Here is a 26,747-nt window from a genome sequence, read left to right on the forward strand (position 1 = left end):
TGGGAGTCAACCTCACATGCGAGACAGCATGGAGGGGGGTTGGCAAAGCTGAGACCCCAACAAGACCCCTTGGACAGGTACCCTCATGAGCATGAGGGCAACCTTGAAGGGGACCAGAATATACTTGGATGATGACCTCACATTGCTATAGCAGGAGCATCAGAGAGAGGGAATGGTTATGGCAGCAAGAGATGTAGGTAAATGGGCTGCCTATAGGGATGGCAAAGTGATTATCAAAGAGAGAGCATACAGGGGAGAAAGGGAAGGAAGAGAAGAGGGAGAAATAGACAGCACACGACGGTGTTAGACCTAGGAGACGAGAGCAACAAGAGGACTGAAAATGGTGCTCGCCACCACGGGAGACAGCCCAATAGACACAGATACGTGAGCTCTTTGCATCACATCAGAGGGCCATCAGGGAGCCGGGTTATATAGAGCCTCCACATATACTTGGAGCTCTCGTTCTCAGTAGTTGATTGCCCTCTTTCTCCTACTATGTTTTGTATATTCCTGAAGCATGGAAACATCCACTGACCACCCAGTAAGGGCTTGTTGCAATGGATGTCTCATAATAAGCTGCTACGAGTGTGGACACACACCGTCGTGGAAGCCATGCATGCTCCAACCCACTAAAGTATATGAACCAAAAATGCCAAGCCATGCCTAGGGCTATATTTGCGTGAGCAAGTCTGGTCAGTTCAAAGTCCAACTTCTCAACATAGTCCTGAATTCGAAGTTCCAATTGGGTAACCCTTTGGTCCCATACTTCAATTGAACTTCCGTCTGCCATCCTGACCGTATAAGCATAGTCAGACGGAGTAGTTTTCAACTTGAGCCTCTTAATAAGCTTCGAGTTGATTACATTGTGCGTTGACGCTGAGTCAAACAACACAATCACATCATGATTGGCTACTTGCCCTTTCATTTTAATCAACTCGGGCTCATCGCCGTATACCCCATTGCTGCGGGCTTTGAAAGGATGTTATCAGGTGCACTGCTTACTAACTTAGTAACAGACACACTTAACAACACAGGTACTAACCTCTGAGAAGGTCCCGCCAATTGCATCTGCATATGTTCCGCATTGGGACTCTCTACATTTCCGTGTCGCATTCAGATATTATCATGTTGGCCGTGCGACGGTCTTTGCTTAGTGGACAATCTTTCCACTGATGTCGTTGAAGGCAGCCGAAGCACAATCCTTCTTTTCTAGCTTTCTCTTTTTGTTCAAAGGTCAACAAGGACTTTGACCAAGCCCGGGCTGCCATTGGAGTTACTTTCCTTTTCACCCCAACCGTGGTACTTGTCTTTGCTGATCCCTCAACCGGCTTCACCTGCTTGGTTTGGCCACTTGGCTGCGAGACACTTCTCTTTGAAGTCCATTTCCTCTGAAATCCCGCTTTCCTCGGGTACTCATGCTGAGTCCCTGCCTGCACAAATCCACTAGATCTGCCTCTGGCATCCTCATAGTTCAGGGCTACTGCAATAGATTCATCTAATGTAGTCACATATTTAGCCCGAACTTCCATTTTAATCTTGTCGTTCAGTCCATAGATATAGTCTTTCAGCTGAACCGACATAGGGAGAGGGTCTGTTATCTTCATAACACATTCCCTAAACTTGTCAGTGTACTCTGCCACCGACAAATTCCTCTGGCGAAGGTTTCTATAAGCATCCCAAGCTCAGGACTCTTCGTCAGGTGAAAGAAAGTGTTTCTTAAATTCAGCTTTAAACCCTTCCCAGGTGGTAGGGGCAACTTGATCTTTCTGTTGCTTAATCCACCATCTATCCGCTGCCTCAATAAACAAGTGAGTGGTCTCGCGGATTTTTTTTAGATCTGATCTGATTTCACAAATGGCGAAGGCTTCTTCCCACTTGTGTAACTAAACCTCGATCACATCAGAACTGCGCTCAGTCATCCGACCAGCGTACTTCTCCCGTCTATAGTTGGCAATATTAGGTACCTTAACCTTCGCACGTTCTGATGAGTGCATACTGGGCTCTGGCTCTGCTGGAGCTTTGCTCTTTTCATTTCTGGATGGTCTAGCCGACAAGGCTTGCACCATCTCCCTAATTTCATTTTGACTAGCATTCACTTGAAGCTGCTGGTTCATGATCTGTTGTAAAGCATCTTCTAATACAGAAATCCTACCCACCAGAGTAGGTGTTGTGTGATGGGACATTTTTTGCGTAGATCGCGCTCTAGATTCACCAGGATTTACCCTGGAATCTTGTCCCTCTGTCTCCATTCTTTCAAAAGGGAAAATAGAAAATTTTTATTTATTTATTTATTTTTATTTTTTTTCAACTTCTTTCCGTACGTCAAAACCCCAAAAGTATATCACACTTCGAATTCCCCTTTTGTTGTACAGGAATAATAGACTGCAACTGAAAAGTTGTATAGAAGGGAAAAAAAATGCTCCCTGGATCCTCCACGTAGCGCAAATCACCTGGACTTCATTCTTCTGCCAAAGCCTTTACAAGTCTCTAGGTTTCTACAAAACTCTGTCTTTCTGACACGAAATTAATTGACAGCAGATAAGTGGAAACTGGTGGCCAAAAAACTCTTTTTTTTTTCTTTTTTTTTCTTTTTTTTTCCACAGTAATTAGATGGATAACTGTCTAGTTACACTAATTGGACCAACTGGCTCTAGTTTGGTGAACATATGAATTATCTGCAGTTAGCTAGACCAGACCAAACGACACGGTCTCTAATTTCACAATTTCACACTGCTCCCTGAAATATCCACATAACGTAGATGTCTTGAAGCCTGCTCTCTGTCTCAGAATGATACGCTATCTACTACTTTGAGTAGCTGCTAGATGACTTGAAGGCCTCGGCGTGAATCTGGAAGCGGGGGACCCGTCAACCACGCATCATCGACGAGTCACCCATATGACCATACCGCTGCCCGTGCATCGTCCATCGCTACGCTTGAGAAATCTGAAGATCCTTCAACCGCTTCTCAGCCTTCGCATGATCAGATCACCCAGGAATAAAAGCCTCGGCACTATCTCCGTCGGGTAACTCTGAATTTTAGATGCCTTGGTCGACTCGGTGATTAAAAACGGATAAGCTCTTGCAAAGGACAAAAAAGCATCGTCCTCTCCTTCGTTTTTCTCGAACAAGTGAAGCGACCTACATGCCCTTCTTTGCGCAAAAATTTATACACAGGGTGATCACAAGCTCCAAAACCTATTTCCTCATCAAAACCGCAGCCTTGCGTTTCCTGCCAGAGGATGCATCGAAAGGGGTTACCAAAATAACGTGACGATCCCACCAACAGTTGTCGGACCACTAGGGAGGCCCAGGCTCTGCGACTCTTTCAAGGGTTCTTCCCTCTTCGTTAAACCTACAAGCTCTGATACCAAATGAAACGAACCGTAACTAATCTCTCCTTCGTTGTGAATATTCACGGACTCAAATTCACAGGCGTTGGCATACTGATATCCTCCCAGCCTATCTCATGGATCACATGTACAAAAGATACGTAACTTTATTTCCTTCATGCTTATCCACAAGCCCTCAGTTCCCTAGATGGTTCCCTCCTGCCACATGTCATCATTTTAGACCTTTAGCTTGGTACACCATTTACCCCTCTCTTGGGGCACAATTAAAACATTTGCCCCTTGGCATTTTTACACATTTAGGTGCACCTAGGCCTTAGCACTCAGAACCACCTAGTCGATGCCAATACACCCTCACCTAGGACCTTGGCATTTACTTCCCTTGACCATTTTATTTACGCACATAAAATATTACAAAAGTCGGTCATCTAAGGGAAAATGCCCACCGATCTTTCCGAGGTCATGCTATCTCGGCTAGAGCATAACACATGTCACAACAAGTGCCCCACTCATCATGAGCAAAATGTGCTGCCTCATTGTTGTCCTCATTTGGAGTTTGAAGAGGACAAGCAAAAAGGTGATTTTCTCAAAGCATGCCTATGGCAGAGGAGTAAGGCACGTGGAAGCTATTTATTTTCACCATCTAAGGTACGGCAAGGGGACAAGATGACAAGGCATTTTCTAGTCCAATTACAAGATAAAACAATGGCTTGTCACGAGGGGAATTCCAATTAAAAATGGATATGGCCAAAATACCAACTTCTTTAATTTTTTAATTGACAACACAATGTATAGAAGATAATCACAAAACTATCCCTCCCACAAATTATCACACTAAATCCTAGAGCAAGAAATTCACAAATCAAAACAAAATGTAATTTGAAAAACTATGCACCATGCTCATTACAAAAAAAAGCGGGAAATAGTATAAAAGGAAGAACATACACACTTCCAGTTGCCTCCAACAAAAAACTGCAAGACAAACAATAGCAACAAAGTAATCAATGTTTAAGTCTCTAAACAATTTGCTTGAACTTAAATTTTTACACAAGACTTCTTTGTGTGCAAATTGTGCGAGCAATCATTTGCTATGTAGGTGTAAGTGCATTATAATTGTATGGGTATGAATACACACATATACCTCCTGCATTCATTTCCTTTTACCTAAAACCAAGTTTAACAAAGCTCAACATAGTTGAAAAGCAAAGTAATCCGATAGACTTAAAATATACCTCCATAAGGCTAAAATGTATATGATGTAGAAATTAATTAGTCTTTAAAAAAAACAAAGCCTGGCTTTAATTCTCAAACACCTTAAGAAGGTAGTGTTTGGTCTCATTGCTTTTGATAGTATTTATTAACAAAGAGACCCAAAATTGAAAACATCAGTCAATCAAAATCGTTAAAATCAATTAAGAAAGAGCTTCGGTGCTTCCCCCAAACAAACTAACCTGATGAAGCTACCTATTCTAAAAAATACAAACCATGGGCCCATATCAACATTTTGTGTGTACACAAAACAAATGTGCTCATGTGCAATCTATGGAACATAGGACAACCTATGGGTGATTGAACAAGCACTTGCGTATTGTGCAAGTTATGGGTGTGACATCAACCCCAATATATTGACAGCATACCCTCTCGAATGGTTGAACTTCAAAACTAGACTGTGCACCTTCTAGCATGACACAAACAAAGAAACAAACATCTTAGTAATATGTACTAAAGACACATGATACATAGGTCTCTGAGAATGGATATGTATCGATAAAAAGTGCAGGTAATATTCCCCACCAATGAAATTGAGATTGTGCATGATGAAACACCTTGTCCTCGATATATTTGGACACCCACAAATTCCTAGTAAAAATGAGAATTGATTCCATGAGAGTCCATTTCAAAGCTTTTAAAATAAACTCCTTCATATGTGCACATGAAGGCATCTATACTTAGCTCATCAAACCCCACCAATAATATGGCACATCATACCTACCCAAAAAAAATATAGAAATACCTCACTTGCAGATATCTTGTGTTATATGCTAGTATGTCTCACAAGATAATGCAATGATTATTTCTATTTCTTTGAGAATTCGGATATCAAGACCTCGTGAATTATTACACACAACAATGTGTGAATTTCTAGTACTTCTCTCAAGGTAAATGCTATGATTTTTGCTTTCTCATGTGCATGTGCATAAAATGAGAGAAATATAACTATTGTGCTACACAATCTTCCATGAATGTCAATTTTTCCAGCCGATCATTTGTTGGGGTAAAGGCACTATGGCCACCCAAGTACAGTTAGTACACTTAGTACTTTATTTGTTAAGTACACTAAGTACACCGTACTTAGTGTTGTAACCTTATCCTTTCATATAAAAGGTTGACTGTGTGCTAGGGGAGGTACACACATACGTTTTATCCCCACACTTCTTGTGTTTATCCTGCTTGTGTGTGTCGGTGTGCTCCCACTCTCCCCTTCCACAACTGGTATCAGAGCTGCTAGGCCTTTGATCCGCTCCCACACCCTTGCATCCAATCCTCACCAGCCCACTCAAAGTGGTGGAGGAGGAGGACCAGCTTGGGCTGTCCCGTGACCCCTTCTTCCTCGTCCATCTGCTGCTTCACTATGTCATCGCCAGCCTTGCACAGGCCCCTACCAACCTCGTCGATGCGCCATCCTCGTGTGTTGTGACTACAGCCCCGACAGCTGCTCTTGCTCTCCTCGCCATTACGTTAAGCTGCCAGCGCTGCCAGCGCTAGCAGCCTTCGAGGCTGTTCGTCGCCAGGGCCAAGGCCATCGGCGACGCCAGCACCAAGGCCACCGGCGATGCCAGCGCCAAGGCCACCGATGACGCCAGGGCCAAGGCCACCAACGACGCCAACGGCACCACCAGCAGCAAGCCAGGCGGCGCCAGCAATTCCGCCATCAGCGCCACACGTGGCCACAGGTGCATGTCCTCGCCATCGTCATCGCCGGAGAGCTCGGAGACGTTCACGATCGTAGAGCAGCCCGCTTCACCCGTTTTTTTTTGGTTCCTTCAGCCTTCAGTTCTTTTCTGTCCCAGCGCAATTTCTGAGCTCACACTTGAGCATTGTGGGTCAGATGTATTGTCAGTGAGGCAGATCTGCAGATCTATGCCTCCTATGTGAGAGAAATTCTCATTTTTTGAATTGTAGAATCAAGGGGCTTTTGTAGCCACAGCCAAGCATTGGCTTATACACGCACTTATTTGCGTATATCCTCCTGATTGGAGTTGATTTGTGCAAGGATTTGATGCATTTTATGACTTACGGGACAGTGGCAGATGCATATGAATTGGGGCTTTTGACATTGTTATGCATATCAGTGTTGGGGGAAACACCTAGATGCTTTATGTGATCAGTGGAGCTTTGGGAAAGCGGTGTATGCACTAAAATCTTCAAAATTGGCTTCTAGTCAAGGGGCTTTTGCCTCATTCCAGTTCTAAACTGTGTAACACAGTTATAGAGACAAGAGAAAGTCTAATTCTGACAGTTTTGGACAGTTATACAGTCAATTTCTGTTGCTGTACTCGAAAGTACAGTCGGGTACTGTCCGGAGTCAATTTTTGGACTGTAAACAGTCACTTTACTGAAGTTTAAAGTGCATAAAACAGTGCTGTTTTCACTGTTACAGCAGGGACATACATTGTGTCAAATCAAGGTACTGCTGTACTGTACTACAGAGCCTCAATTAATGCATTAAGTATTGCTTTTCTGGATCTGCAGCTGGCAGGAAACAGACAGTATTTACTGTTAAGTGGGAGAAAATTGCAGGAATTAACTTTTGAGCACAACTACAAGTGCATCTGTGCACTTAGTTTGCAAGGAGTCAGGCACCCAAGTGTGGGTTATATTTCTTGCTGATTGTAATGGCTTCATCCTCGGAATCTTCTCTTCTCAATATTAAAAAGTTGCAGGGTGCTGCTAACTACCCAATGTGGAAAAAGATGGTCCTGAATGTGCTAATTCTCAGGCAGTTTCATGCTCCTATTATACACAAAGGTGTGAAGCCCACTGGCACATCTGATGATGCTTGGGCACTAGCTGATCTGTCAGCAAAGTCCATAATTGAATTGTCACTCCATGAGAGTGTTGTTTGGAATGTGGATGGTGAAAAAACAGCCTGGGGTGTGTGGAAAAAGCTACAGGACACATATGAGCAGCAGAGTGTAGCCACAAAGATATATTGGCTGCGCAAGTTCTTCAATCTGAAGATGAAGGAAGGGACCTCCATGGATGCACATCTCAATGAGTTTAATTCAATTGTCACTCAACTTGCAAATCAAAAATATGTGGTGGATGAGGAAACCAAGGGTATGGCACTCTTGATTTCTCTTCCTGAAAGTTGGGATACATTCACCACAGCTGTAACAAATGCAAACACTTTCATAAGTTTTTCAGATATCACAGGGCTGATTTTGCAAGAAGAGCAGAAGCTGAAAGCTCAAGATGCAGTAAAGCCTAACAATGCCTTAAATGCAAGGGGGAGAAGTCAGCAAAGAGGCAAATCTCAGGAAAGGGGAAAAGGGAGGAGCAAGTCCCGCTCCAACAAAGATGTTGAGTGCTACTACTGTGGCAAAAAGGGACATACTAAAAAGCAGTGCTTTAAACTGAAAAATGATAAGAGAGACAAAGCCAAAAACACTGATGCATCAGATGCAAAAGCAATTGTACCAGTAAGCAATGGCAAGAGCAGTGTGAAGATTGAAGAGCTTCATTCTACACACGGTTATGACAGTGAGGGAGAGGTTCTATTTCTCTCTACTTTGGATGCTCATTCTCTCCATGCAGGAGATTTTGTAGACATGCACTCTTGGATCATTGACTCAGGTGCCTCATTCCATGTTACACCTTACAAAGAATTGTTTGTAAGATATGCAGCAGGCAGTAATGGAGTCGTTTTTCTAGGGGATAATCATGCATGCAGTATTGTTGGTGTTGGAGATGTCAGGCTTGTATTTGCTGATGGTACTCAGCTTATGCTTCACAATGTTAGGCATGTACCCGAAGTCAAGAAAAATCTGATTTCTACTGGCATGTTGGATGACGAAGGTTTTGTGACCAGCTTTGGTCATGGTTTCTGGAAGGTCACCAAAGGTGCCCTGGTTGTTGCCAAAGGCTCTAAGGTTGACACAATGTATACTCTTCATGCTAAAGTATGTAATCATGCTAATATTCATGCCACCGAGCTGCCGAATATTTCTATGTGGCATAGCCGGATGGGACATATGAGCATAAGTGGAATGGAGCAATTGGCTCGCCTTGGCTACTTACCATCTCTTAAATTTTCTGATTTAAAGTTTTGTGAGCACTGCATATATGGTAGACAGTTACAGTGTCCTCATAAAAGGAGATTAGGACATAAAGATGCTCAACTTGAGCTTGTGCATACAGACGTGTGTGAGATGCCTAGTCCTTCACTTGGAGGTGCACGGTACTTTGTCACATTTATAGATGATTCCACAAGGAAGGTGTGGGTGTATCCTCTTCGATTGAAGAGTGATGTCTTTCCAGTGTTCCAGAAATGGCTTGCTATGGTTGAGAACCAAACAGGCAGAACACTGAAGGCTTTGCGGTCAGATAACGGTGGGGAGTATATGTCTAATGCATTCAATGCATTTTGTGATGCTAGAGGTATTAAAAGAGAACTCACTGCTCCTTACAGTCCAGCGCAAAATGGCACTGCAGAGCGTATGAATAGAACCATATAGGAAAAGTCTCGCTCTATGATGTCACATGCTGCTTTACCTCATGGATTTTGGGCTGAAGCTGTAAAAACAGCAGTACACCTCATCAATAGGTCACCAAATAAAAGACTAGATGGCAGAGTGCCAGAGGACTTTGGACAGGAAAACCTCCTTCCTATAAGCACTTGAGGGTCTTTGGCTATACTGCGTACGTGCATATACGCAGAGAAGATCGCAGCAAGCTTGATCCTAAGTCTCTTAAATGCATTTTTCTTGGATATGGTGACAGTGGTGAGATGGGTTACCACCTATGGGATCCTGTGAATAAGAAGCTAATGCGCAGCAATGATGTATTATTTGATGAGTCATGTATGTTTAAGGCAGCAAATAAGCCTTCTGATGCTTCAGAGGTTGACATTGATGACTCGGGACATCCTGTACAATTCAGGCAGGCTGCAAATCAGCCACAACAGCAGCGTAATCAGCCAATGCATGATGCTGCAGCAGGTCCAAATGGACAGCCCGCAGTGGCGGAAGATGTACTACGGGACATGCCACCTTTGGAAGACCTCCCAGGCATAATTCTGCAGCCTGATCAATGGGAACAGCAACCTGTTTTAGGTGAGCAGCAAGTTGGACAGCAAGACCAATGGGTCCGAAGGTCCACTCGACAAATGAAACCGCCAGACAAATTTGTTCCAGGAGCAGATTTTATTATGCTTACAGATTGTGGAGAACCTTCCTGTTACAAGGAAGCCGTGCAAATGCATGATAAAAGGCTATGGGAACTAGCCATGAAGTCTGAAATGGACAGTCTCCATAAAATGGTACTTGGGAATTGGTGCAGTTGCCTAAGGGCATGAAAGTACTGCCATGCAAGTGGGTGTATAGATTGAAAGTCACACTTGGAGCTAAGCCAAGGTATAAAGCCAGGTTGGTTGCCAAGGGCTTTAAGCAGGAGTATGGTGTTGATTTTGATGAGATCTTTTCTCCAGAGGTTAAGATGACCACACTCAGGATTGTACTTGCTTTGTTGCATGTGAGAATTTGGAATTATGCCAAATGGATGTGAAGACAGCCTTTCTTCACGGTGATCTTCATGAGGAGATCTACATGCAGCAGCCAAAAGGATTTGCAGTCAAGGGCAAGGAGTCACTTGTATGCAAGCTTAAAAAGAGCCTTTACGGGCTGAAACAGGCACCAAGGGAATGGTATAAGAAATTTGATACCTTCATGAAGTCCCAAGGTTTCAGGAGAAGTGATGACGATCACTGCTTATATACCAAAAGGGCTGCAAATGGCAGCTTAATCATTCTCATTTTATATGTGGATGACATGCTTATTGCTGGTAAAGCTCGTAAGGAGCTTGATGACCTTAAGAAAAGATTGCATGAGGCCTTTGATATGAAGGACCTTGGTGATGCAAGTCACATACTGGGAATGCGGATACGGAGAGACACGGGACAGCGTTTGTTGTATTTGTCTCAGACCGAATATATTGGCAAAGTATTGCACAGGTTTCATATGGAGGGGGGGAAGACCCTTAGTTCTCCATTGCCTCCGTATGTGAAACTCAGTGCAATGGACAGCCCACACTCAGATGCTGATAGGGCTGAAATGGCCACCGTATGCTTCAGCTTGTGGCAGTCTCATGTATGCCATGGTTGCTACCAGACCTGATATTGCGTTTGCAGTGGGAGTGGTTAGCAGGTATATGGCAAATCCAGGCAAGAAGCATTGGAATGCAGTAAAAGGTATCATGAGATACCTGAAGGGCACACAGGAGTTGTGCATATGCTTTGGCAAGCGAGATGCAAAGGTGCATGGTTATGTGGATTCAGATTTTGCTGGTCATCCAGATAACCGGAAGTCTACTACCGGTTATGTTTATACATTCACTGGAGGTGCAGTGTCATGGATGTCAAGGATGCAGCAGTGCATAGCCTTGTCTACCACGGAAGCTGAATATATTGCAGCCACAGAGGCATGCAAGGAGGCCTTATGGTTATCTCGGCTAGTGGGAGACTTGGGCATTACAGGTGATATTCCATTGTTGCATTGTGACAGTCAAAGTGCTATTCAGTTGGCACACAATCCTGTCTTTCATGCAAAGACAAAGCACATTGATGTGAAGTATCACTTCATTAGGGAGGTGATAGATGATAAGCTGATTCAGCTTGTCAAGATTCACACAGATGATAATCCAGCAGATCTGTTGACAAAAGGCTTGCCTGCAGAGCGGTTTGCACATTGCCGACAGTTGATGGGTATAGGTTGAGCCTAATTTATTTTTTACTTGAGGGCATATTGCCTTTAAGTGGGAGGTTGTTGGGGTAAAGGCACTATGGCCACCCAAGTACAGTTAGTACACTTAGTACTTGTTAAGTACACTAAGTACACCGTACTTAGTGTTGTAACCTTATCCTTTCATATAAAAGGTTGATTGTGTGCTAGGGGAGGTACACACATACGTTTTATCCCCACACTTCTTGTGTTTATCCTGCTTGTGTGTGTCGGTGTGCTCCCACTCTCCCCTTCCACATCATTGAGGGACTACAGCTGGCAAGCACATATAAAAGATCAAGCTAGAGAGGCAAAAAATCTTCCATCGCCACACATAAGATGTGGAATCCTTCGGGAGTGCCCATTCTTGCTGAAAATAAACAAAAAAAGGGCAAATCACAACTCCCTCAAAGATATCAAAATGGTCCCCAAACTTGATAATCGCAGCGTGACCCACAAATTCTTCCTTGCCAAGTTAAAGGAGAGGAATCTTTGAAGCATCTACCTTTCCAAAATCAAATCAAAGTATGAATCTAAAGGACTACAAGAGAAATGAGAAAACCCTATGCAATTCACACTATTCTTAACACCTCCTCTTAAAATGCAATGCGTAACTAGAGGGTGCATGTAAAGGATATTTTTTTGGACTTTCTAGCCAATATTCGCAATAGTATGTTTTGGTTCTAGTGACTATGCAACGGAAGTCTTTACAGTGAATACATCTTGTACAACTTATCCTTCAATTCCCTCTCTTAAGTTGCAACTAGTAAAGACTAAGTTGATGTCAAAGCGTGAGGACTTATCAAGGGAAAGTGGCTCGTGAAATTATAGACAATCTGTTCTCGTTTTGCACAGTGAACCAAGTTTATCTTTTCACTAAGGACTTTTCATGAAGGAAGTGATAATGCACTTTAATGTGTTCGATTCTACATGAAACACCTGGTTCTTGGATGTTGCTCGTATTATCATAATAGAGAATTGTAGGGTCTCTAGAAGGAATCTCCATCTCTTATAGAAGCCTTCTAAACCAAACTTCATCACATCCAGCATTGGTGGATCCTCGTTTGTACTCTGCTTCGATGGAAGACAAGGCCACTATCCGTCGCTTCTTGCTTTGCCATGACAAATCAGCGAAGCCAAGACTGGAGCTATATGTAATGGTAGATATGTTACACTTCCTGCCCAATCAGCATCAATGTATTCATGGAATTGTAAGTCCGATGACCTGGCATAATGCAATCCATAATTACATGTAGCATGCATATAGCTCAATATCTTGCTGCAATGAGGTGAGTCTTTTTGGGATTTTGCATGAACTAAGTAAGCACACACACCTAGGCTTGGTGATAAACAAATAGATCAAGCTGTCGATGAGTTGTCTATATTGATGAGGATCCGAATTGTCGATTGCTGATCATTTGATGTTGCTTTTCATAGGAGATGGGAGTGGCTTGCAATCATGTAGATGAAACTGCTTTAGTACCCTTTCTGTGTACTTGCCCTTAGAAGGTGTGATCCATGTGTCATCCCTCCATATTTCTATCCCAAGAAAATCATGGAGTTTCTCATATATCCTTCATGAACAACTACAAGGTGAGCTGACCTTCTGCTTATGAGATGAGATGTCCATTGAAACCAGTGATGATCAAGTCATCAACATAAAGAATCACAAGAAGGATGTCTTCTATTGTCTTCTTGATGTAGAGGGGCACATTTGAATCCGATGGTTAAAAGCCAAATTCCACAAAATGAAGTGAATCCTTGCATTCCATGCACAAGGTTCTTGTTTCAAACCATAAAGAGATTTTTGCAACTTGCAAACTTTCTTTTCATGCCACTATCAATATACCTTGGAGGCTGTGTCACATAAATCTCCTCATTCAAATCCTTCACATCCATCTAGTAGATGGGCCAATCAAAGTGTCAAGCAAGAGTTATGGTTCTCCCGAGGTGATCATCTTTGCAACTAGCCCAAAGGCCTCTTCTGAATCTGTTCCATACTCTTGGGCATATCACTTCACAACCAATGTGGCTTTATACTTGTCAGCTTCTGCATTTGAGTTGAGCTTGACTTTGTAAACCATTTGCTAACCTTTGGGCTTTTCCTTAGCAGAGAGGTTTGTCAAATTCCAAATTTGGCTCTCGAGATGAGTATTGCACTCTTCATCCATTGATGTTGCTACTCGGAAACTTTAACTGCTTCTTGGAATGAGGTTAGTTTGTCGAATTCATCAATTTGGCCTTGAATGTAAAGTGCTCTTATAGATCCATCTTTCATGTTCCTTTCAACCACGAGTAGATTTTCTAAGATTTATGGTGGAACTTTCTAGGATATCAGTGATGACCACGATAGTGGCTATGTCCATAGTGTTGAATTTTCTTTGCCTTTACTCTGTGTGGTCACTGTAGACTGTGCACTATCTGATGGTGTAGGCAAAGAAATTCATTTGTATCATTGGAACTCATTAAGATGTTGAGCTCAAGGACCATGGTGCTGATGTTGATGTCCTGATGATGATGGAGACTATCTACCATGGCTATGAATCGTTTCTCCTTCCCAGAGTGTTGAATCAACCAATGTTTCTACCTTTGCCTCTATGGAATCCTCTTCCTCGCTGGAAAGGCATGGTCATGACTTTTTGAATCAATGGTTGCACTCCACCCCTTCAAGATAGACAAGCTCACGTTCTAGAGGTCACTTGGTGACACTACAGGTCTCACCCGAGGTACTGAATGCTGACTGTATTTCTGCCATGAGACCTCTGTGATGATTGTACTGATGCATTGATGTATGGATGGAATTGTGTGCTCTCCTATACCATATCATCATTGCTGGTGTATATCACAGATCATGTATTATCTGGTATGGGCTATTCATGCCTCTTTCATTGTTGTTTATTTGTTGCGATTTGTAGCAGCAAACGAGATTGTCTGCTGTCTCAAGAGGGGGATATGTCACGGCGGGAACATGAATTTCATGTGCAAATAACCCTGTGGACAAACCGGAGGATAGTTTGGCCGTAGGGGGCTGGCCTAGACGAACTGCTAACTTCCTAGAAGACCCTAGTATTGGAAAGGTCACCTCCCCATCTGTAAGCCCCCATATGAGGAGAGCATGCGGGAGGGAGACCTAGGGCAGGACATGCCCAAAGGAAAGAACATAGAGAGGGGGCTGCCACATGGGCAGTACCCCACAGAAAAAGAGAGAAAGGGGCTGCCACATGGACAGCATCATGGCTGTCATGTGGGCAGCACATCTAGAGAAGTACCTCGAGCCATCTGGGAGTATGGATCAGCACCATGGATAAGGCGACTGGCAGAAGCAGGTCCAGGAGAAGATCAGTGGCGAGTTGGAGCTCCAGACAGAGGCGCCGAGTGGCTGTATGTAGCGACACATGGCAGGATGAACCCAGGTCAGATGCGCCTGGGATGGACAAGTATCTAGGCAGGTCTATGGCCTGCAAACAGGCCTGGCAAAGATGGCAAGGCAGCCTAGGAAGGGGTTGGCCAAGGAGCAGACTGGTTGGGCTGGTGGGAGCCAGCCAACCAGGTCAAGTTATGGCAGACCAGGAGGGCTGGGCCCCTGCGTGGAACTGAGGGCCTGTTGGCCTGGTTATGAGGGCCCCAAGTCGGTTTTTGGGAGTCAGCAGAAGTCGGCCAGTAGGGAGACTCGTCGGCTATTTTTGGGGCTGCTAGTCGGTTCATATGGAGGGCATTGTGACCTATAAAAGCAGGTCCTTGAGGCCTGACTTATCATCCAACAGTTCAGCAGAAAAGGCAGCAGACAGGATCAGCCAGAAGACACATCCTTGGGCCTCATCCCGGAGGTGAAGGAGAGTAGAAGGTGTGCTGCAGACTGAGCTCTCAAGGGCTGTGAACCTTGGCTGTCTCTCAGGGCAGCAAGGTGTTGTGATCTGGACGGAGACTTTACATACGCTCTAGGTAGAGCAAGCGGGCTCGAGTCTAGAGATAGCCGGCAGATAGGACAAGTACCTTGTGGTAAGATCAGAGGACCACGTGTTCTAAGGCTCCTGAGGAGGTAGGAAGGCATTTCTTTTGGTGTAAGGCGCTCCAACAAGCTTTATGAGAAGAAAAGCTACTTCTTAGAAAGCAGTCCACGGAAGGAGCTTATGTCCGTTCCTTGGAGCATCTGAAGGTCTGGGAACCTTTGTGAAGGTGAAGGACTTCAGTCAGGTGAAATTTCCACTCAGCAAGGCAGTTGCCAAAACCATTAAGTCAAGCGGTGCTTTGGGATCCCGGTAAGGGACCAACCCGGGGAGCAAAGGAAAAAGTGAATTTTGAGGTGAGGACTTTGCCCTCATGACACCTCCCCACCCACAAGCCACAAAGGATTTGGAGGGGGGCGGGGGCAAGAGGGGGCACACCATTGGTGGGACTCTCGATCTATCTCTTTTGTATTGCGTCCATAGCTTTGGATGGAAATATATTATTTTGGTGGTTTCTATATCTGGCTGGTTCATTGTCTACTGATGAGTCTGCACATCTATGTGATGCACATAAGTTAAAGAAGTTAGTGATTCCACCCCACACCACACTAGTGAGCTCCTGGGCAATTCTATCAGTCCTCCGCTGTGTGTACCCTCTGTTGGTCCATTTCTAACACCTAGGGGCAGATTCTAAGTGTGCCCACTAGGTCCGAGGGCTAGACTAAGGCATTAAAGAGGGGTCTAAATGTTGGGCCCAAGGGGCAACCAACATTGTGCTTGGTAGGGTGGGTTAGAGCATTAATGAGGGGGCCACGTGGCAGCCCCTCATGCACCCCAACCACCCTCTCCCTCTCTCCTCCTTCAAGCATTACAGGTTTTTTAATTGCACATTTTGCAAGGTTGAGCTTTGGCACGCATTTCAAAATTGTCTCTCCACATCTTTTGCTGCTTCACGCACTTCGAGGCAGTCCATACTGTTGTACGGACTGCCGGTGCTGATCCCAAGGTGGATGTATAGCCGTTTTGTATTGAGTGGCACACATTTTGAGGCATCTTCAAGGCTGTACAGATAGTACGGTTGACTGGCACGCTTCCCAAGATGGACTGTACAGAACACTATGTTTGCTTCGCACACAAACCAAGGCGGCTGAAATGCATTAATTGGTGGCTGTACGGACATTTCCTCTTGCTGCACGGACGATTCAACGCAGGCTGTATGGACTGTTTCATGTTGCATGAATCTAGAGGCATTCATTGCTAGTTGATCGCTCATCCTCTTCTGCTTGAGACCTGCTTGCTCTCTTCCTCTCTCTAGTTCCAGAGCATTCTCTCTTTCACTCTCCTAGCTGCCCATTCCCCCTACTAACCTTTGCTCTAGAATCTGCTGCCCTCTGGAGATGAATTCTGCTCCTTTTACTTCTCTGGTCCGTGGCTGAGGGACACCGTGCACCGTTGGGAGCCTGGACAGGGGATAGGTGTGAGGGTTGAGCTCGCCCCTCTTCCAAGGACAATGGGTATGGTCGCTCTGGCCCTCTTTTGATTTCGAATTTGTCATTTCTAGAAGCTTGTTGTTGCATTTTGTTGTGAAGCTCTCTCTAGGACCCTTCAGGTTGTGAAAAGACACTCAGTTACAGAGGGTGTGCTTGGGAAGGCTCCAGAGGAGTTTTGTACTCCATTTAAATGCCTTGAGGCTATTTGAGCACTTTTAGGGACTTGCATTGATGCCTTGTCGCACTCAATTGGCAGAGTCATTGAGGAATGCCTTAGTCTTGCCCTGGCAATTGGGTACTAGCGTGTGCACTAGAATTGGATGCCTATGAAGCCAAGGTCTGGCTCAAACAGTGGAATTGCAAGAGGCATAGTACAAGGGTGAGCCCTTGTTGTAAAGTAGATTCCATTTTTTAAGAATTTAATAAATACCCAAAGGGGTGCCAAAGCATTTGGGGCTAGTGGGTGTCTTGTGTCTGGTTACTGAGCATAGGCACTCTAGCCTCCCTTTAACTGTTTTCAAAGATTGTTTATCAATGGCATTTAATTAATAGAAGTGGCTGAAAATCGTGCAATGTGGTTCTGAATGGTGTGAATGCTCAGTTAGTTACAATTCACTGCCCTTTAGTGCCGGTTTCAACTCTAAACTGATAATGATTCGCACTTGGTGATATCTTGATCTTAACTCAATTTTAGTAAAATATTATGTCCCTTGCAATTGATCAAAGAGCCCATCAATGCGAGGCATAGGATACTTATTTTTTATTGTGATTTTATTTAAGGCTCGGTAATCTATGCAGTAAAAATGGTGAAGACAAAGGTGAGTTACTAGGATAAATTTGGCACTTCCTAACATAATCGATCCTATTTTATGATCTACATCTCTCTCGGGAGGTAAACCATCAGACAAATCACATTAAAAAAACATCTTTAAATTCAACCATTAAATCATCAAAAGAAGGATAATACTTTTTAACAACTCGAGAAATTTTATGCTTTTCATATGTGGCAGAAGTAAAATCACCAATAGAAGTAAGTTCACAAAGATATACCTTGCATTCATGATTCTTATTGTTATAGAAGTTGTTCCAATTCCATCAAATAAATACGAGAAGAGTTGGGTACATCATGTTCTCCCAGAAGCTGGAAGACTCTGCCATCTTTTTCAAATATAATGAAGTTATTCTAATAACTCCGATGCAAGCTATGCCCAAGACTATACAACCATTCTCGACCAAGAACAACATCACTTCTATCAAGATGCATAATTTGGAAATTCAAGGCATCCTCGTAGCCTTGAATATCCACCTCCACACCATGTATCAAACCTCTTTATCACTGCCCTTTGCCAGAGAAACTACATATTTATGGACACTTGGATTCTCGAGCAATTACAATGTCTTAACTAATTAATAGTTCAACAAATTGTGTGTGGTACTATCATTGACCATAACTCTTACTTTTTGCCCCTTAATTTTCTCATGCATCCTCATTAAGTCATGAACACAAAATCGGCTACCACATTGCCCATGATAGGTGACACATGTGGGTGCTATCCTCAACTGGATCATAGGGCTAAACTATTCATGTACCTCAGTATACTTTTCAATACCTTTAAGCTGTAACATCTGCACCACGTACATTTGTTTTTGTGGAGGTTTTATTTGGGGCTTTAACTCCTGCTTGTTTATTTTTAGGATAGTTCCAAGCAGCATGATCTTTGTCCAAACATTTAAAGTAAAGATTTTCTTGCTTGGCATTCTCATAACCCTCTTTTTTCAAGAGAGGATATCTTTGTGTTTGAGGTCTCTTGCGCGGTGCCTAAGAAACCTCCTTCTTAAAGTAAAGTGCCCCTTTCTTTTAAGATTGGAAAATTTATTAAACTTAGGAACAAAACCAGTTTGTTCCGAAGTTTCAACTTACGATTTTTTCGTAATGTCGACATATATTTGGGCATATTTAATAGCTTCTTCAAAGGTCTTGGGAGAATTTCTTCTCACATCAACCTTGTAGGGTGTCTTTTGGACATCTCAAGAAACCCCTTATCTTTTGGAATTCATTAATTCCCTTCAACTTAAAGACTACCTCCCTTTAGTTTGCTATGTAGTGGACTAAAGTATTCTTACCCATGACAATTGTCTCAAGCTTTCCAAGCCCTTTCCAACTCATTTTCAAGTAAAATATCTTTTAGGAAGGCTTGTTCAAACTCAGCCCAATACCTAGGAATCCTATCATTTTCTCTAAGGCTAAATCCACCATTTATAGGCCTTACTTCCAAGGGAAAGACTCGCTTCCACGATTTGATTTTCAAGAGGTGTTCTTCAATCAATGGAAGTCTTGCCACTTTTGCAAGAACGTGTTTATGGCATCCTTGTTTCGTTCTTTCTCTTCCCCATTGAACATTAGTGGCTTTTAAGTCCTTAACAATGGCGTCCTTGTTTCGTTCTTTCTCTTCCCCATTGAAAATTAGTGGCTTTAAGTCCTTAAGAATGTTAGAGCTTTCTTTAAGTTGAGAGGTCGTAAACCTCTCAACTTCACTTGGAGGAGTTAGTGACTTTGCCATAGGAGTTACCGATTGAGAATCGGATAACTTGGACATGGCTTCAATGTATCATTAATAGACCCTAATTGTTTTCCTATATTTTGTGTTCAATTTTCTCATTTTCATCGTATCCTCATGAGTTTGCTCATGTATTTCCTCTTCGACTATAACCTTTCTTTTCTAGCCCTTTCCTCACTTCCCTAATCATTTCGTCTCTTTCTGGACTCGTCATTTTTTAAATGATAATTTTCTAGATATTATAAAGCCAAAAGCTTTATGACAGAGAGAAAAATGCAATGCCCAATTCCTTGAAATTTATTTGAGGCATTGGATTTATCTTCAAAGTCAAGGCGCTTTTTTGCTTCGCGATCTATGCTTTGGATTCAGCTCTTTCACCTTACTCCTGATCTCCAGATTCCCTTTCACTTTCCATGTTTTCAATCCCAAAGACCCTTTCACTTTCTGATCCTTTGCTTTAAGAGGCTAACAGTTTGAAGTTATGGGTAATGAATCTTGCAAAGAAAGAGGGGGTGAGAAGGACCTTGGACCTTTGAAAAGAGAGAGGGACAGGGTAAAAAAAAGTTGATGATGTGGCTTTTTAAAGGTTATGGAACCTTGTAATGGTGTGGTCTTCTTCAAAGAACAATGCTTTGTCTTCTTTCATGCACAGGTTGCTTTGTCACGGGTTTTCCATTTGCTTTGTATTCTTCAAATCCGGTAACGTTTGCATAGCAGTTGGGTGAGGAAGCACCACTCGTGATCTTCCAAGGTGGCCAAAGCGCTGAGGGGGATGCCAGGGTTGAAGACTTGGAAGACCCCACCATTTTTTGCAGCTTGGAAAATCTCACTCACAATCTACTGTAGCTCAGGAGAAGAACATGATGACGATGAACAGATGAAGATCGAGATCTCGAAGCCGCTGGACTCTCACGCAACTGGGTCTCCTTGGTTCTCTTCATGCTACATGTGTGGAACTGCTATGGATTCACCCAACAAATGGTGGTGTGAGTCTCTACGGCAGCTCCCGCATCACAACTTAAGCGCTTCCATTGCTTCATCCAGCAAGTATGACGGCAATTGATACCAGGTTGTCCCACTCATAGTAGAAGGTGCAAAAGATGACAAAGGGCGAGCTGCTTCCAAACAACCAGAGCCAAAAAAAACTGCGCCACCACACCCCGTTCCAAGCTCGAACCAGCAAAGGATATACGACCTGTCAAGAGCTTCAAATCCAAAAAATCAGCCAGCTCTAATACTAGTGTAACAAATGCATACAAAGAGGGTTCTCTGCCTTAATTCCACCCAGCCACGAATCCTTAGTGCTCCCTATTGCCAACTTCCTTCCCGTAGTATATCCCTGCTCTCTACCTTGAGACCTCCTTTCCTCACGGAGCCTCTCTCTGGAATTCTCCCCCGTGCCCAATGCTTGCCAAGTGGGTCAGCCTTGTGGTGCCATGTGCCCCCCAAGGGACCCTTCAATAAAGTCCTCCCATAGACTTCTCTTTGCACCTCCTCACTAATGCCTGAGTCTAGGGATGACCCTAGACCCAAACCCTTTAGGCCCCACTCATGCAGACATTGTCCAGCCCTTTGGTTTTGAGCCTTGCCATAACCAACTATAGCTCCCGTGATTATGGATGATGTAACAACTTTCCACCGCAGCACACTTCTAGAGGACAAAATATGCAAACTTGGCAATTCGCCCTATGGTCTAAAGCAGACACCCTATACATGTTATACAAAAATTAATGCCTTCTCCCAGACATAAGACATGAAAAAGGTGACATTAGCCCAAATCTTCAGGTATTGCAAAAGAATGATCATTCTTATCGTATTGATCTCATCATTATAGGCAATGATGAAGCAGCTCAAGTTTGCAGGAATTTCTTATGCTGCCAGTTTTGTGAGTAACGATGAGGTCTATCCCAAAGCTTGCGATATAAGAAGGCAGTAGCACATCAAGAGTACTAGGCCTTTTTGGATTTTTATGGCAGATCCAAAGCCCTAGAGCTGCAAGGATCTTTGACAATGATTGGTAGGTAGCAAGAACAAGAAATTTGCAACTTTGCATTTTTCACAATACCAAGGAGATGCCTACAAAGAAAGAACATCTCCTTTCGTAGTGGCTTGGTGAAGATATTGGCCAGACTGTCCTTAATAGTTTAAACAAACCTACGCATCTTCCACTTTCCCTCTAATGAATTGATACTTGATGTCAATGTGCTTGTTTCTAACATGATCCACCGGATTCTTGACCAAAGAAATGCAAGATTGATTATCAGTAACGTAAGCTTGCTCTATTATGCCAAGGTCGCCAAGCAACCAGATTGCTTCACATATTGCTGCATTAGCAGCTATATAGATAGCCTGAATGGATTGTTCTACCTTTTTCTCACCCATGATACACCTCCCATTGTCGAATGAAAAAGTGTCTCCTAAGGGAGATTGATTTCTAAGAATTAAGTAGTCTCAACCTCTTCGAGTCTATATGTCATTACAACATTTTGCATAATGAGGGCGAATGTTGGGATGATACCTCATAATCATTTTCAATAACTTTGGTTGTAAAACACTAGGTATCGGCCAGATTGTCCTTAATAGATTAAATGAACCTATGCATCTTCCACTTTCCCTCTAATGAAGTGATACTTGATGTCAATGTGCTTGTTTCTAACATGATCCACCGGATTCTTGACCAAAGAAACGCAAGATTGATTATCAGTAACATAAGCTTGCTCTATTATGCCAAGGTCACCAAGCAACCAGATTGCTTCACATATTGCTCCATTAGCAGCTATATAGATAGCCTGAATGGATTGTTCTACCTTTTTCTCACCCAATATACCTCCCATTGTCGAATGAAAAAGTGTCTCCTAAGGGAGATTGATTTCTAAGAATTAAGTAGTCTCAACCTCTTGGAGTCTATATGTCATTACAACATTTTGGATAATGAGGGCGAATGTCGGGATGATACCTCATAATCATTTTCAATAACTTTGGTTGTAAAACACTAGGTTTCTTGGGAAAGCAGGACTGAGACTTAGTTACTAGTGTGTGGGATGTGCATTGTTATTACTATGTAGTTTTTGGTATCGAATTACTATGTAATTACTCCGTAGTTTTTGGTATCCGATCAGCGATACCTGTCACCTATAATCAAATCATGGATATCTTCACAATTTAGTATTTCTCTTCATTTTCTGCAATGCTCACTTGGCCTGCAGTGTCTCTTTTATCATGAGTCATCTATGTAGTTCCTAGTTTGTAGAATGTGCATTGTAATTACTACGCAGTTTATGGTATCGAATCTGCACTACTTATTACCAATGATCAATCATGGATATCTAGTATTTTGCCTTCCTTTTTTGCAATGCCTACAGTGTCTTGTTGTTTGCAGTTGAGACTTCAGTCTTGTTACTTATTAGAGTCTCTACAAGCATTCCATTCACGGTTGTTAAGACGTGCAGGCATGACATGTTAGACATGCTTTTAGACATGGGTGTCTTATGTTTCTAAATAATAAGATCCTTTAGAGCCTTTTTTTTTAATAGCTTCCAAGAATGGGGACCTAGCCTAGCACAAGAAGCATGGAGAAAACTTTGCACCATCCAAAAGCGGTTTATAGCTAATGAATTGGGATCCAAAGCACAAAGTCCTTGATGGGAGAACTACTTTGCCAACCCTTCATCTACAATACCAAGTGGAAAAAGGTGTACTCAAACACGCTGCTATGAAAGGCTTTAGAACAACAAGGGGACAAGGATGGCACAAGGAGAGGTCCAAATGGTTGGACGTACCAGTAAGAAAGGGGGCTTGTATAGAAAAGAGATTGTTTACGCAGAACAAAACGACCCCCAATATGGAATTCCAATGCAGAAAATGCTGGGGCAAGAGTCAAATCTTCATGATGGAGGAATACTAACCAAGAAGAGGAGAATTGCAACCCATGCATTACTCCATTGCAGCAACTATGCACACATTAGAAGGAAGTTTGACACCCACAACTAGCTGACTCTCTACTATCTTTTTGAATTGTCTCCCAAGCGAATTGGGAGCCACAATGTGGAGATATGAAATCTCAAAAAGAAATCATTGAAAACTTTGGAGTTAGAAAACAAATAGTGCAAATGATTCACTGATATCATAATCTGTGGTAGATGATGCAGGTGTTTACAGCTGAAACAAGAGATTAGATTAATATGCTTAGCTTCATCTAATTTACCATAGATGATGTTCAGTCTCCAGAAAACTGATTGGCATCGTCCCCCCCCCCCCCCCTCTCTCTCTCTCTTTCTCTCTCTCTCCCTCTCTCCCTCTCCCCCCTTTGAAAACTATGCAATGGCCTCAATTTTTCTATGTGATACTATCTCTCACACCTTCATCACTAAGCTTGATTACAGCACCCCCTAAAGAATAATAGTACATACTCTTATGATAGACATACGTATGCACGTGCTAGCCTAGTTGTCTCTTGACTGAGAAGAGACCTGGCTCATGATGCAAGCTATGTAATTGACCATCGTATTCAATCACAATAGCTAGCTGTTGCTGTTGAATTATGAAGATTTGAAGTAAAAAATTGGTGATACTCACGAACCATCATGAGACGTGCCAAGAATCATAAGCAATTCACCTTAAGACTTTTAGAGGCAGCTCCGATGACTTGAAAATGATAAATATGAATTGTGATCATTGATCGTAAGTACAACCTACGACTTTCTTATCATGACACTATTGGCCAAAACTAGTTCGTAATCGTGAAGGTCTCTGTTTTTAATTTTATGCTGCCTTGGAAATGCGTCAATGGCTTCTTCCGCTGCTAGAAAAGCTAGCGGTTTACTGCAAAAGACTGCGCCAAAGAGGCTGAAAAGAAGAGTGACATTGTGCAGTTACCGTGCAAACCGGAAAAGACTTTGCAGCGCTTTAAAACATTGCAAGCTATGGAGATGAGGGATGAAGTGACTTGGATGTGCAGAGACTTTTTCTCTGAAAGCTTTTTCCTCTAGCTATTATCACTTTTCTTTTTCTAACGGCATCACTTAAACAGGACGTCATGCATGTGCAATTTCTTATATATATTTCTAAGCATACTGCTAAAGCGACAACTACGCAATAGTTCTCCATCGCCTCTAATAAATGTTGGACGAATGACAAGTTTTCGAAAAAAAGGTTGCAAACGTAGGCCATTCGACTCACACGAAGGACGAATCATGAAACGAATGCGATCCAATTCGCAGGAGCAAGAGATAACTAACCTTGCCAGTCCCGGCCATGGTGACGACGCCTCTGGAGGAGCGGGCGGAGAGCTGAAGTTGGAGATCACAGAAAGAAGAGGAAAGGTGGAGGGAGGAGTCGAGGCCAGGGAAGGAGCGACGGAGGCCACAGAATTGGGGACAGGAGGAGGAAGGGGAGGGCGGGGTACGAGGGGAGGGGAAGGATTTGAGGCAAGCGGACTGGGCAGAAGCAGAAAAGAAAGCAGGGGAAGAAGCCATGGCCAAAGAGAAGAAGAAATGCAGCAAAAACAAGAAGAAGAAGAAGCAGATGGTGAAGACGAAGAAGAGAAGAAGGTGCTTACCTGGCATCCTTTCATTCGTTCCCCTCTTTATGACTTGGCAGCTTCCTATTGGTCCCCTTCCGCCAACTTGGCCTCCCCATGGGGCTTTTCCGCCCGCCACGTGGCCCTTGCTTATGTGGCCGCCCCACCCTTTTTTAGAAAATTTGCTTTTTGTTTTGGTTTTCTCCGCCCACAGAAGCGCAATCCTATGCCACTCTACCAACCAAATATAGCCTTATCTGCATTTTTGAAAATTTTAACGACCTCATACGTGTGCCCACGCCAAACTTGTCCATTCTCCTTTTGAAGGTCATGTCTAGAAAAGGAACATATCTTAGAATGAACTATATAGGTGCTCAGCATACATTAACTTTTGCCATTGTCCCAGGTTGAGCATATAGTATCTTTTGGTCATGGATTCGTCAATCATGGGCAACGTTGCATTCACTCAAATGCTTTGATCTTCACTCCTTGGTCACTATCCCTTCCTGAGAGATAAGATGAACGAGTCTGTTGTTGCCAAATTTTACACAAAAAGAGCATTTAGCAAGATTTAGTGAGATGCCTAGTTCTCGACACTTGCTAAAAAATTTCTTCAAACAATGTTGGTGATTATTTTCATTGTATAAATGCAAAAATAATTCAAATAGATATCAAGGAATTCAATGAGATAGTCCCTAAACTTGTTTACCATAAACCTTTGCAACATGGAGGGTGCATTGTTATCCCCAAAGACATAACCTTGCAAACATAGGTGCCCCATTCTATGAAGAAGGCCAGAATCTATCAATCCTCCTTGGCAAATTGAGACTTGATTGTACCTAATGTAGACATCTTTCACTTTGATGGAAATTCATGGTAACATTGTCTTGGAGATGCTCATGTAAATCGAAGAGAACCTTTAGGCGTTCATATATGTGACAACAAGCTCGACACGTTGTTGTCCAAGGCCGTGCAAGGATGTCTCCCTTCTGATAATCTAGGAAACTAAGGAGTCGATCAAGTATCTAGCTTGATAGTTGTTGAGGACTAGTCTAGATGGGAAAAGCCATTGCACTAGTTAGCTTTCCCCAAGCAAGAGGGGGTTAGTGATTGTTAAAGATTTGATCCCAATTATAGAAACTTAAATTTGTTATTGAAATGTTATGGTAATTTTGAGGAACAGATAGTTTTGATTAGATGGTCGTTTTGCGAAAGCATAGTTCTGACTTAATGGGATCCCACTAGGGGCATGGAGTCCTACCTACATGTTACTGGAGTCATGGGTGCACTCCATGGACATTTTCACGATTATTGTTAGATTGTGTGTGTATTTTGTGGCTTGCATGTTATCTTAGATCCCGTCGATGGCATGTACATAATGTTTGTTGCCTTGCGTGTTGGGCCTCAAATCACCCCCATGGGCATGTTCATAATGTTTGTTGGCTTGCATGTCAATTGTGTGGCTTACCTATTGGCTCAAATCACGTCCTTGTGGACATATTTATGATGTTTGTTGGCTTGCACATCAGGGGGTGTCTTTCATGTTGTCTTAGATTACCTCCATGGACATGTTCATGATGTTGGCTACCTCGCATTTCTAATGTGTGCCTTATATGTTAGCTCAGATCACCTCCATGGACATGTTAATAAATTTTGTTGCCTTGCATGTCTAGTGTGGCTTGTATGTCAGCTTAGAATGCCTCCATGGTCATGATGTTTATTGGTTTGTGTTCTTTCTTATGTAGAGTGTGGCTTGCATGTCAGCTTATATCGCCTCCATGGACATGTTTTACAATATTTATTGGCATGCATGTCAAGTATGTGGCTTGCATGTCAAGCTAGATCACATGTAGACATTCGCATTGTATAGTTTCTTTTTGTGTTACATG

General features: G+C 43.0%; 1 protein-coding gene across 1 annotated transcript in view; it reads right to left on the bottom strand.

Moving 5' to 3' along the window:
- The window catches only part of LOC147901384 (triosephosphate isomerase, chloroplastic-like), a 44,306-nt gene extending 19,450 nt beyond the window's left edge, over positions 1 to 24,856 (bottom strand). Inside the window, exons 1-2 of the mRNA XM_087376045.1 lie at positions 24,578 to 24,856; positions 4,294 to 4,320 (exon numbers count right to left, since the gene is read on the bottom strand). Of these exons, the coding sequence (XP_087232171.1) occupies positions 4,294 to 4,320; positions 24,578 to 24,814 (264 nt within the window). The 5' untranslated portion in view covers positions 24,815 to 24,856. The remainder of the gene's footprint in view (positions 1 to 4,293; positions 4,321 to 24,577) is intronic.
- Between the last annotated feature and the right edge of the window lie 1,891 nt (positions 24,857 to 26,747).

The sequence above is a fragment of the Dipteris shenzhenensis genome, chromosome 6 (assembly GCF_047967505.1).
Source record: "Dipteris shenzhenensis isolate YYH24624 ecotype China chromosome 6, Dip_SZ_1.0, whole genome shotgun sequence".
NCBI lineage: Eukaryota > Viridiplantae > Streptophyta > Polypodiopsida > Gleicheniales > Dipteridaceae > Dipteris > Dipteris shenzhenensis.